The sequence below is a fragment of the Populus alba genome, chromosome 1 (genome assembly GCF_005239225.2).
Source record: "Populus alba chromosome 1, ASM523922v2, whole genome shotgun sequence".
NCBI lineage: Eukaryota > Viridiplantae > Streptophyta > Magnoliopsida > Malpighiales > Salicaceae > Populus > Populus alba.
The window spans coordinates 24,918,384-24,931,764 of record NC_133284.1 but is presented as its reverse complement, the minus strand read 5'-3'; the positions used below and the strand labels follow the sequence as shown (position 1 = coordinate 24,931,764).

General features: G+C 34.7%; 1 protein-coding gene across 5 annotated transcripts; it reads left to right on the top strand.

The window, feature by feature from the left end:
* The first annotated feature begins 1,175 nt into the window (after positions 1–1,175).
* LOC118046936 (replication factor C subunit 1) lies at positions 1,176–12,958 on the top strand. Of its 5 annotated transcripts, none has more exons than XM_035056034.2 (24): positions 1,176–1,347; positions 1,463–1,515; positions 1,605–1,715; positions 2,174–2,641; positions 2,733–2,800; positions 2,997–3,072; positions 3,153–3,214; positions 3,297–3,442; positions 3,621–3,775; positions 3,892–4,080; positions 4,201–4,322; positions 4,403–4,610; positions 5,587–5,640; positions 6,591–6,760; positions 7,394–7,484; positions 8,598–8,779; positions 8,874–8,913; positions 9,782–9,906; positions 10,214–10,286; positions 11,034–11,126; positions 11,208–11,454; positions 12,099–12,155; positions 12,362–12,567; positions 12,675–12,958. In XM_035056034.2, exons 2-23 carry the CDS (start codon positions 1,513–1,515, stop codon positions 12,529–12,531), a joined length of 2,910 nt encoding a protein of 969 aa, XP_034911925.1. In that variant the 5' UTR covers positions 1,176–1,347; positions 1,463–1,512; the 3' UTR covers positions 12,532–12,567; positions 12,675–12,958. The 5 variants fall into 5 exon arrangements, with proteins under 5 accessions (XP_034911925.1, XP_034911924.1, XP_034911922.1 ...); XM_035056033.2 differs by having other exon boundaries at positions 12,667–12,958; XM_035056031.2 differs by having other exon boundaries at positions 12,362–12,571.
* The last annotated feature ends 423 nt before the right edge of the window (positions 12,959–13,381 follow it).

The following is a 13,381-nucleotide window of genomic DNA, read 5'->3' as shown; positions in this document are numbered from 1 at the left end:
GGTTTTGGGATGTTGTTTGTGACTATGGATAAATTAATATGTTTCTAAGGTGTTTTGGGTAAAAAAAAAATAGCTTTTTGAATAAAAAAAATCATAAATCCTAGTTTCCTAGCCACCATAATGACTAAAATTTAGGTAAAATCAGATGACATGTCGTCTATTTTTTTTAAAACAAACAATTGAGGCGACAATAAAAATAAGACCCCAGCACCTGGACCTTAAAAAATGAATCAGTCCAGCAATGCTTGATCTTTTTTTTATATATATTTTGAAAAAAATATAAAAAAGTATTAATTAAAAAAATTAATATTTTGTTTTTGGGTTTTAGGATGTTTTTGTGACTATGGATAAGTTAATAAGTTTTTAGGGTGTTTTGGGTAAAAAAAAATAGCTTTTTGAATAAAAAAATCATAAATCCTTGTTTCCTAGCCACCCATGATTAAAATCTAGGCAAAATCGGACAATACGCCGTTTATTTTTTTAAAACAAACAATTGAGACAAAAACTACAATAAAAATAAGGCCCCAACACCTGGACCTTAAAAAATGAATCAGGGACAACAGTGCATGACCTTTTTTATATTATATATATATATTTTGAAAAAAATATTTTTTATTTGTATTTAAATTAATATTCATTTTTTCTTTTATTTTGTTTATATAACATTTTTTAAATGAAATATTATTTTTTAATTAGTTTGTGTGTGTTTAATTTTTGAGGAAATTATTTAAATTTATCTATAATTTTTTTTATGTTTTATATAAATAAAAAAATAATTTTTTAGATAATATTTGTAATATGTGTAACCTTACATAATAATTTTTTTCTTTTTATTTTATTTAATAAATTTCATGCATATCTAGTTTTATTATCATTTAATTGAATAAAAAATTAATTTTGATAAATAAAATCATTCAACACAACTAAATGAAAGGTCCGTATTGGAATACAAAATATTTTAATCTATACAAGTTTATTAGTTTTTCATTTTTATTATATTAATATCTTAAATATTTTTTTACATATATAATTCTTAATTTATTTAATTATATATATATATATATAAATTTTTAAATTTACACTTATAATTTGTTTTTACAAATACATGATAAAAAAAACATGCATGTAAAATTTCTTTTTATAAAAATAAAATAAAATACGTGACACGGGTCAATTAGCTTGCATAGCAAACCTCGTCCATCGTTTAGCTTCCAGTGCGCACAAAACTACACCAGAAACAAAACTAAAACCTCCACTCTCCCTCCGCTCGCACGTTCGTTTCTTTCGCTGGAAACCCCAGAGAGCCGAAACGTTTCGGTCTGACACCAAAAACAGAGCCCTAAAAAGGTTTCATCTTCTTTCTTTCTTTCTTTCCAACTTCCACCGATAAACCCTAAACCCAAGTTTTTATCGAATTATTTAATTCACAAGTTTATTCACCAATTTTAATCTTTCTCTCCAGATTGCGTCAATTAATCACGTCGTGATTTTTGTACAGATTTCAGTTTTAAAATGGTGAGTTAGGGTTTTCTTTTGTTATTATTTATGATTATTAGGTTTAATAAAGTTTCTTTTTTTTTTTTTAATTTTTTCTTTTTTTGTAGCAACGAGATATTCGAAAATGGTTTATGAAGGCACACGATAAAGGCAATGACAATGCTGCTACCAATGCTGAGAAGAAACCTCCTCCAACTGAGCCGAAGACCGAAACACCTGTAGGCAATTTACCCCCTGGATGTTATGTTTTGATAAATGCTTGCTTGGTTGATTGACTGTACGTTAATTTTTTATGGGATGCATGTTTCATGTCATGGTTTTAGGGTATAAAGATTGAAGATTGGAAATAAAAATATTTGGCATGCCGATGGCTAATGGGCCTCATTTGTTTTGCAAAGAAAAAAAAAATGCAGAATTTAACTTTGGGAAGTTGAGGAAAACAGTATTTCGGACTCGGTTATTAGGGTGTTTTGTTGCTGTGATTACTGTCTAATAGAGAGTGATTAAGCTGAATGGTTGTGCTAGGTTATGTTTTCTGGAGAAAGTATTTTGAACTAGAATATTGGATATTTGAAATAGTATTTTTTTTTTTTAAGTTCTATTATTTCTTCGCTTCTCTAATAAGAAAGGGGAGTTGTTGATATGTGGTTTATTTATTTTTTTGGGGTATAATTAGGTGTGTGGAGGTCAAGAAGGTTCAGGGAGGAGGAAAACTAGCAAGTATTTTGCGGCAAATAAACAGAAGCAAAAAGAGGATAAAGAAGTAGAGGATCTTCCTGCTAAGAGAAAAGCTCAAAATGATGGTGTCCGATCTGTGAAACCCCCACCTTCTAAAAAGGTTCACAAAGTTGATGATGAAGAAGAAGATGATGACTTTTCCTTGCCCAAGAAGAAGAATGATGCTTCTCCTAGTAAGAAATTGAAGAGCAGTTCAGGCAGGGGGATTGCTCAGAAACCTGTACATGTTAACGAAAGTGATGAAGATGATGTGAAGGATACTGAATCTCCTCTGAAATCTGGTGGCAGAGGTCGTGGTGGTAGGGGTGTGTCTGGGGCACCATCTGGTGGAAGGGGCAGAGGTGGTGGACGGGGAGGATTTATGAACTTTGGTGAGAGGAAAGATCCTCCACACAAAGGAGAAAAGGTAAATGGCAAACGGGATTTGTCTGATTCAATTAGTTATACCAATTAGTAAATATTTTATGTTAACATCAAATCTAAATTGTTGGCATCAGGAAGTCCCTGAAGGTGCTCCTAATTGTTTAGCTGGTTTAACTTTTGTGATTAGTGGAACGCTTGACAGGTATTTCTGCTTGTGCATAAATGTATTGTACTTGGTTATTTAGAAGAATATTGATATATTTTCTGTTTGTGCATGTTAAGATAATTTGGAGGTTGTCTTATATGTTACACTTTTTTGCTGCTTTGACAATGCCTGTTGCAGTGTCATTTCCATGTGATAAAACTAACCATGTTTTGAATTTGGACCATGCTTACAGTTTGGAAAGAGAAGAGGCAGAAGACTTGATTAAAAGGCATGGAGGTCGTGTTACTGGATCTGTCAGCAAGAAAACGGTCATCTACATTTCTATCCTGTTGTTTCTTGGATTCATGTGGCAGTGTTGGTATTTGATTAATTCAATGTATGTTTGCAGAGTTATCTTTTATGTGATGAGGATATTGAGGGACGGAAATCTTCAAAAGCCAAAGAACTTGGGTAGGCTACCTCAGATCCACACATGTATTTATATTCAAGTTTGTTATTGCTTTTATTTTATTATTACTATTTCTTCATGCAGCACACCTTTTCTTACCGAGGATGGGCTGTTTGATAAGATCTGCTCCTCAAAGAATTCAAAAGCCCCGGCACGAGAAGACTCAAAGGTGTCTGTGGAGAAAGTCGCATCTCTGCCAAAGAAAAGTCCTCAGAAAGCAGACTTGAAGAGTATGCTCCCAGTATCTTTTTGTTTGTAATAATTATTTTATATTTTTTAATACAAGTATCATGGCTTCATTCTTTAGTGAGAAAATAATGTACAACACTGTGAGTTTGTTTTATTGTTGCATCATTTGTTTTGAAATTTTAATTTTTTTAAAATGTAAAAAAGCTGTTTATTCTGCAGGTAGCTCTTTGATGTCAAATGCAGCCCACAAAGATTTGGGTGCAGGTTCCCAGCAAGCAAAGCAGAAAGATCAAGCTATACAACGCTCATCCCTAATATGGACAGAAAAATATAGGCCAAAGGTTCCAAATGAGATGATAGGAAATCAGTCACTGGTTCGTGCATTAGTTGTTGTCTTCCAGTGACTTTTTCTGCCGTTCAAAATTGATATTATCTTTATTTATTCTTTAGAAGGAAAAGAATTAAAATTTCAAAATGTGATCCTCTTCAGGTTACTCAGCTCCATAATTGGTTGAAGAACTGGAATGAGCAGTTCCATGATACTGGAAACAAGGGAAAGGGCAAAAAACAAAACGATTCTACCGCAAAAAAAGCTGTTCTATTGAGTGGACCACCTGGAATAGGGAAAACAACATCAGCAAAGCTGGTCTCTAAAATGCTCGGTTTCCAGGCAATTGAGGTGGCATACTTTCTATACAAATTTATTGAACTATGGAAGTGTCTGTATTAATCAGTGCTTATTGCTTATGGTTTTTTTATTTTCTATTTCCCACTTACTTGCTCAGTATTTACCATTCAGGTAAATGCCAGTGACAATCGTGGGAAGGCAGATGCCAAGATTTTTAAAGGAATCAGTGGAAGCAATGCAAATTGCATAAAGGAACTTATCAGCAATGAAGCTCTGGGTTTTGAGATGGATAGGTTGATTAATTATTATTGTTTACTTAACATTGTGAAAAATGCAGTTAAACTTTTACCCATTGATTGATCACCGATTGCAGGTCAAAGCATCTGAAAACAGTTTTGATCATGGATGAGGTAGATGGAATGTCTGCTGGAGATAGAGGTGGAGTTGCTGATCTTATTGCTAGTATAAAGATTTCCAAAATTCCTATCATCTGCATCTGTAATGACCGTTATAGTCAGAAGCTAAAAAGTCTTGTGAACTATTGCTTGCTTCTCAGTTTCCGGAAGCCTACAAAACAACAGGTCCTTTTTTTTGTTCTTTCTGTGTCTCTTGGTTTCAATATATAATTTTTTTGGTTCATTTCTTTCAATTTCAATGTAAATACATCAAGGACAGACTTGGTTTACTTTTGTGTTCAAGTTTATATGCTAGTGTCATCAGTTTCTTATGATAAAGGAGTTGTGCTAGATGCTATTACTTTCTCTTTTAGCAGGTCAATACTTAAATAAGGTTTTCATGACAGTCAAGAACCATTTGTCAAAAAAATTGTACTCAGCTCTTTGTGTCTGAGCATTGTTGTAGGAGGATTTGTGTGGAGATGTGCATGTTCTAAACCTATGGAATTTACATAAAAGCGGGCTGTACCACAACTTGAAACTGCACACTGCACTCCAAGGGTTTAATCATTCCTCAAGACAATGCCCCCCTAGTTTTGCTCAATGCTAGATATTATAGTTGATGGTATCATTTGCTACCTATATGGTTATGCTATGGAGAATGTTGCTTGGCAAACAACTCATTTTCTGTAAGTGAAAATTCAAATTTATTCATAAATATGCTTAGCATAATCTGGTTTTCAAGTGATCTCTAGTTTCAACTACACCGTGCCTCTGATTTCCTGGAGTCACATTTTTTCTTCATGTTTGTGCATTGTGCATGTATATTAGCACCTGTGCATTTGTTCAAATGTTTTTAAAAAGCATGTAACAATATTCCTTCGGAACATAATGGAATATGTTGTAATTTAGTGAGAGAGGAGAATAATTGTGCTAAATCATGCATTTCCACTTTGTGCTACAAGAATTAGTGTATGCATTTGTGCATGGTGTGCGCTCTTCTGTGTGACTGTGACACAGGAAGTTGTTGCCCTTAATGTGCTTAGCACGATATAAATTTTTTGTACTCTCAACTATGTGTTGATTATAGGGTTATACTTTAATCTTTGTGACAATTGCAATGGAAAAATTTGTTATTAACTGTGATTTTGGTGTTTTGTAGATGGCAAAGAGGTTAATTCAAGTTGCAAATGCAGAAGGCCTTCAAGTTAATGAGGTAAATGATTGTCTTGTTCAAAATTTTTTGATGCAGGACAATAAATAATAAGAATTAAAGCAAGAAAAGAAAGAAGCTTTAAAGAAAGAAGAAAGCTAAAGAAGAGAAGAAAGGGGATCGGAGAAATGCAAAGTCTGCAATATTTTCATTAATCATCAAAAATTGTCTAACATTTAGAAAAGTAGGATATAAATACTAAAACCCTAACTAGAACAAGCAATTGGGCTTATGGCCCACTAAATAAAATTTCCAACAATAATTAAATCAAACTCAATAAATAAAGCCAAACTAATAAACCTCAACTAAAAGTTCATATAAATTAAACCCAAAAAAAATAAGCTAAAGCCTAATTTCTCAATTGTTTAGGCTATCCTTCATCGTCTATGATCATACGTGTGCGTAATCAATGTTTCTGATTCGGTGTCCCCACCATTTTTGCTCCCTTAAATTGGTTTGGTGTGAACATCCTTTGGTAGTTCATCTGTATTGTGCTCTTCTCACTGAATTTGAAGCTTCCAAATTATTTATTTTGGACGTTGCACCTACTGGGAATAGGAGTCTTAATGAAAATGGTCAGTCTTTGAAATTCTAAAGCTGGTTCTATACTTTTCCTAATGAAAGGCACCAACCGGTTGCAAGAATCCCAGGGCATCTACAAATCTGTAACAGAAAGCACATCAACAAAAATGATTTCTTCCTGTACAAAAAGTGAAGGTTTAATTAAATTCTAAAATATGGAGGTAACACCACCTCCTTAAAAGCTACCCTATTGTGCTCCCTCCACAATAGCCAAAAAAGAATTTTAAGAGATTATTGCAAGATTTTTCTTCTGTACTGGAATGCATACCCCTGCAAGCCACACCTTTGGTAAAGGTCCCATACTTGGTTAGTCACCTGCTTCTTACATTTGCATTTTTTCGGGCACTAAATGGTGGCTAATAACCTTGCAGATTGCACTTGAGGAGCTTGCAGAAAGGGTGAATGGAGATATGCGCATGGCATTAAACCAATTACATTATATGAGCCTCTCAATGTCAGTCATTAATTATGATGATGTAAGACAGCGCCTTCAAGGAAGTGCAAAAGATGAAGATATTTCACCATTCACCGCTGTGGATAAGTATGACTTGATGATCCAATTCTTACCTCTTCAATGCTGTTTTAGATGCTGTCTATTTAAAGTCATGATGTCTTAACTTGGAACAACTCTAAACTGGATTCTAGGAAAAAGAAATCATGCTGTGTCCTTTGTGATTTTTTTTTTAATTGTGGAAACAAGCATATTGGAATTCATAATATTTGAGGTTCCCAGCTTCTATGAAAAGGCGTGCCAGGTTGTTTCTTGTGTAAAACATGATCTAATATTTTCAGATCAGTCCTGTAGGCATGGAACAGGTTTTTGCTTGCTAATGCAAAAGATAATGAACCATTTATCAATAAAAGAAAGTTAAACCTATATTTGAAAATCTGTGATTCGACTTTTATAGATGAGTTATTTACATTCCATGATCTGTTCTCCACTCCAGCCTTTCCCTTTTTAATTTTTTTCTTCTTGTTTCTTTCTCCTTCTGACTCAACTGGATGGATGATAGCACCTGCAGCCAAGCTTTCTTTTTCTCCTTCTTGCTCTTAGAATAAGAATGAAAAAATGTGCTCAATGAATGCTGATCTTTTATTTCATTTTGTTTCTGTCTTTGTATGATTACGGATTTTATTCTTCCAGTATGCTTCTCATTGTCATCTTTGGTGTTAGGCTGTTTGGCTTTAGTGGAGGAAAGCTGAGAATGGATGAGCGGATTGACCTCAGTATGAGTGATCCTGACTTGGTCCCTCTTCTTATCCAGGTTTTTTTTCTCATTTTATTTTTTTAAAATTCCATGAGAATTTTAGATTCTGAAGGTGGTTACTGAACATCTCTGGGTTTGCTTTAAACCACAGAGCATGCCAACTTCAAAATAAGGAGTGCTTTCTTTACCCCAATTTTTACTTGTGATGAAAGTCCTATGATAATGTTGTTAGGGTGGCATGGATCTTAACCTTCCCAGCATTCAGCAGAATCCTGCTGAGCCAGTGTTTTTAGCTGAAAGTATTCTTCAATTGGCTAAGTAGTTTCTTTTCAAAATTTAGCCATTGGTATTTTGGAGAAAAACACCATGATATTTCTCTGCTGATAGTAGTTAGAAATTTTCTGGCTAGCTTGTTGAAATTTCTTAATTATTTCCTAAGATACCGCTGCAAAATTTTAATATTTTTTCTATGCAGCTTCATAAATATTTTTCATGTTATGCTTTGAAACCTAAGTTGAATATGAAAAATTATGTGACAATACCGGAGATTACTCAAGTGATCCAAGTCATTATGTTAAGTGTTGTTCCCTGCTATTGTTCCTGTTCCACACTGTTTATGTTTTAGGCATTTGTTTCATGTTCAGTCCCCAGGTCACTGGTTTGTCCTGTTCTTAAGTATGTGAAGTATGTTATACTTAAAGCTGAAGGGGAGAAAATAGATAGCAGGAAACAGGCAGTTGGTGGTAGTGAGCTTGTGAAAAATGGAAAATTGCTGTTAGGCTCTCTTTTTTGTGGAATGTCACTTATTGGACACCAACCCTCAATATGCTCTCTCTAAAAATACAAGTGGCATAATTAAAAATTCTCACTTTACTCAAAATCATCCATTTCTCCTCATAAAGGGCAAAGAGGTGGTTCGACATCTACATCCGCTGGACAGCATAAAACAAGATGGATGGATTTACATGATGACATTTCAATTTTCTCAAATGGAGGGCATTGTTATGTAACATAGCCCAAACCTCAATTCAATCATATTGAAAAAAAGCAAAACAGGTTCAATGGAGAAACTTGTCTTCTGTGTAAAAGCTCAAGAGGTTTTCACCACTGCAAAAAAACAGTCCATGTATCATAAATTATCCTCAGGAAGCTGATTCTATAATTTGGCAGGAAAACTACATTAATTATAGGCCAAGTTCACTTGGTAAAGATGACAATGGGATGAAACGTATGAGCTTGATTGCACGTGCTGCTGAGTCTATTGCCGATGGAGATATAATAAATGTGCAGATTCGAAGATATCGACAGTGGCAGCTCTCTCAAACTGGTTCTCTGTCATCCTGTATCATTCCGTATGTATCACCATATTGCTCTGGAAACATCAAGAGTTCTTCATGTGCTTTTCTTGCTCTCTAATTGTGATTCTCTATTTTGGTTTGTAACCAGTGCTGCATTGTTGCATGGATCAAGGGAGACACTTGAACAGGTAATGAATGTCTCTTGAAGCTTGACATGCTTCGCCATCTCTGGTGAAGTAACATCAAATGGAAAGATTTTTAGTTAGTAGTTGGTTTTGATGTATGCTTATTTTGCAATAAATTTAGATGAATAGATTAAGCTGTGCTATGCTACAAACCGTCTAAAAAGCGTAAAATTCCCCTCCATTACTCCTCATGTCTGTTAAATATTCAAACTTTCAAGCAGAGATTATGTTGAGAAAATCAAACAGATAGCCTGATTTGGTATCAGTACAACTTTTATTCTTGCTTTCCAAAAGCAGTTGGCTACAGGCCTCCACTCTCATTATTAGCCAAGTCACATCTATTGTCAGATCAGAGGATCATTTATTTTCTTTTCTTTTTTCTTTTGCTTCATTTGCTTTCACTTTTGTCTTTATGGGATTTTCGTCAAGCACAGAATCCATTTAGTCTTCATGTTTATTTATTTTTTATTTGAATGAGTCAATTTTTAACTCCATCTTGCCTAGAAGTCTGATAAAAAAGAAATTGTTTATAATAATCATTGCATCATTTTTCGACAACCAATTATTGTATGCCTGCACTAATGAGCTTAGTTTGGTGAGCTTGTCGCTTGATTTAGGTTGGACTAAACTTTTGTAGAATTGTTTCTATCTCTTTTCTGTTTCACCGTGTACAACTACAGCTTTTTTTTTTTGGTGTTATTGCCTCATTCTCTTATTTTGAGGATATGCTACATGGATTTTTTTGTCTGGTGAAGGTTCTGGAGAGCCTACCCTTCTCACGCTAGTTTGTTGGAGTTGATAACTTAGTTGTATATAGAATGTTTATATTCTTAGTACCTCAATTGTTTATTTTATGGATTCTCATTTTCAGGGTGAACGGAATTTTAATAGATTTGGTGGGTGGCTGGGAAAGAATTCAACAGCGGGCAAAAATTTGAGGCTATTGGAGGATCTGCATGTTCATCTCCTTGCTTCTCGTGAATCTAATATGGCGAGGTAACTGTTTCTATACCTGCTTTTATCATTCATTTGTTTCGAAGTAATACATTGTTGATTCTTATATATCAATTTATAGCCTATGCATGTGCACATATATGAATGCACTGGCTTGATTGAACTTCAGTGAATATTTAATCACTTTTAAAATAATTTAAGTGATGGAGAAGGCTACTTTCTGTTGCCGTGTTGCTATGCCCACTTCTTGCACTGCCAATTCGAAATCTAGAATTTCAATTGGTTGATTTATCTCTATTCATTCTCCTTTGGAAGCTGTGTGATCATTCTTTCATTTCCATTCCTGCAGGGAGACACTTCGACTTGACTACCTTACAGTTCTTCTGAAACAATTGACAGATCCTCTTCGGGTGCTGCCTAAGGTTTGACTTTATTACTATTTTTTTTATGTGTGGAGCTGGTCAGCATAGCCAAATGCAAGCAGTGTGCTTGCCTGGGTCTAAGATCAGATTCACTTGTCCAATTTCTTAAAACAAACTGGTAGGGGTACATGCATAGTTCTGATTTTCTAGTAAAGAAAAGGGAAGAGATAATTCATAATATGGTATTTGAATAGCTGCAAGTACTATAGCAGGGTGCAAAAACCAAAAGCCTTCTTTTTAAGTTCCTCCCAGGTCATAATTTACTAGCCTTGTTCAAAGTCAAAGCAATGGGGGTATTGACTTTGGCACTGAAGCTAAGGGACAGAGGCTTTGGAAGAATGCTGGTTAAATTAATGTTGATTGGATTACTGTGTAATTGTGCTGGGCCTTGGACAAGGTCTTTTACCTTTTCTTTTTAGTTCCTCTTTAAAGTGTGTGTGTGGTAGCGCGCTGTTGTTTTGTGCTGTTTACACCAAATAGTTGCGAAAGGCCCATACAGGAAAGCTGAAGAGTGTGCAGCATCATGACCTGATAATAATCACCTCTTTTATATATAGTTGAATTGTCTGGTTGTGTGATTTTAGAAGTTGATTCTCACTTCATCAATTCACTTGAGCGAGTGCCTTATTGTCCCAGGTGTCAAATTTCATTGAGAATTCCTTTCACCTTTGATTTCTGAAGATAATTTGAAGAGAGATGTTTTATGTATGTTGACATTTTCTTTTTTTTGCATGAACTGTTAACCAGGATGAAGCTGTTGAGAAGGTTGTGGAGTTCATGAATGTATACTCAATAAGTCAGGAGGATATGGATACCATTGTGGAGTTATCAAAATTTCAGGTGGCCCTATTTTGTATACATCATTGATGTTTCCTCTATTTTCATACTCTCAGATTATCTTATTGTCGCTTTGTGTATCAGGGGCATGGGAATCCATTGGATGGCATACCATCAACTGTCAAAGCAGCTCTGACTAGAGCATATAAAGAAGAAAGAAAATCAAGGATGGTACGAGCTGCAGATTTAGTAACACTTCCTGGAAAGAAGAAGGCCCCTAAGAAGCGTGTTGCAGCGATTCTAGAACCTTCTGATGATGGTCTAAGAGAGGAAAATGGTGACGCGTTGGCTGAAAGTGAAGAAGAAAACTCATCTGACACAGAGGATATGGGTAAATGTTATTTTTTTGAAAATATCATAGACCATCCAATGATAGTTATCCTTCAACTTTCCTCCGCATCTCCCCCCCAAAAAAAAACATGGCAGTGCACGTGCACAACACTCACTATAGATGTGCATCTCCCCCAAAAAAAAACATGGCGGTGCGTGCACAACACTCACTATAGACCTGCTTGTGTGGCTTGTGTATTTTTCAGTAACTAGAGATCTGCTTTGTGAGCAAGGACTAGGATCTGTTTTCCTTATAACATGAGATTTTCAAACATTTTAGCAACAGAGATATTCTCAGGGATTAGGGATGACAATTAAGCCTGGTAGAATTAGGGATGCTAAGCACAGTGGGAAAAGCCATTGACTAGGTTGCCTCGTTTAACTTACAGTCTGATATATTATATCTGTGTTTCAATTACGTATTCTATTACCTCTCAACAATTTTGACTGTGCAAAGCATGGAGTACATAAAGATAGGAGATTATTGATCAATACCAATGCACTGCACTTTTTTTTTTTTAAAGGCATGGTGAGTCTATATCCAAAAAGATATACTTGTGGAATAATTGTTCTTCAATTGCAACATCTGGATAGAACGTTTAAATATTTGGTTTCTTGGACTTAGTGTTTCCTTTCTTGTGGCAGAAGGAACTGGTAATGGCGAGAAGCTGCAATCTGAGCTTCAGAGTTTAAATTCAAAAGGTGTGATATTTTCTCATGCATTCTTTTATCATGTTGGAAAGCTAATCTGAAATTTGATTCTGTTATCTTAATACTCAAGTTGGTTTTTTTTTTGAATCGACAATTGATTAAATCCAAAATCCAGTTAACTGTGAAAGGAATGCTTTATTAAATTGTGTATAGCCTAGAAATCGGATTGATGAGCTCATATAAACTATGCCGAACAGGAATCCAAGTAGAGGTTGAACTGAAGTGCGGAAAGGAAAGTTCAAAGTCTAAGAAGACCCCTACAGGAAGAGGAAAAGGTGGGTCTGCATCTACCGAAAAAAAACCAGCAGGCAGAGGGAGAGGTGGTTCCGGTTCATCAGAGAAACCTGGAGCTAAGAGAAAGAGATGAAATTATTACTGTAAAGTATGCTTGTTTATGACAAATGTAGGTACGCTTTCCTTCTGTGAGCTTTAAAACTCCTTTTGGAGGTTGCTTGTTGACTGTTGGTAGCAAATGTTACTGTGGTAACGCCTTCTTTTTCAGAACCACAGATTTTGTAGATCAGTTTTTGGATAATGTTTGAAATGGGATGGTTTGCTTGGAATTTTATCATCTCAACAAATGGATCTAGCTTCCTATAACTAAACCATGACGAAATGGAAACTCTGAACGCTTTATATAAAGTGCTGCTGTTGCTCTCCCGGATGCCGTGAAGAGATGTGGGTCCATTTTGCTGTTGAATATCCAAGGTCAGTTTGTTGTGTGAAAAATATGTTTTAAGGATAACTCTTTTTATGGAAATATATTCTTAAAAAGTAACTCATTTTTTATTATTGTACGGAAGTGTTGAGAAAATATTTTTATGTGCACTAAATTATTTTATTAGTTACAAGTCATAAAAATTCATCAAGATTAGATTTTCTGATGGTTGAACATTTTTATTTTAGGTTTTCACATTACAATATGAAGGTTCGACCATTGGTAGATCCTATAGACATCAAAACCCTCTTCAATTTAATCTCAAATTCTTAATTCTTAAATATTATTTGTAATTACAGATAAACATTATTTAGAAATAAAAAAAAAAGAGTTGCCTATAGACAATAAGATAGACGTGGATTTGTGCATTTGTGAGGGATTTTATTATGCGCCAATCGTATTAGACAATTCAATTCTATTTTTTATCAGCTTTGGCAAAAGGGTTAAGAAGGGTATAAAAAATAATTTCCAAACATTAAATACCAACATTTTTCCTATA

Coding starts and splice junctions, on each gene's coding strand:
- LOC118046936 (XM_035056034.2), top strand. Junction 3,215..3,296: donor TCAAAAGCCAAAGAACTTGG/GTAGGCTACCTC, acceptor TTCTTCATGCAG/CACACCTTTTCTTACCGAGG. Junction 11,127..11,207: donor TGGAGTTATCAAAATTTCAG/GTGGCCCTATTT, acceptor TTTGTGTATCAG/GGGCATGGGAATCCATTGGA.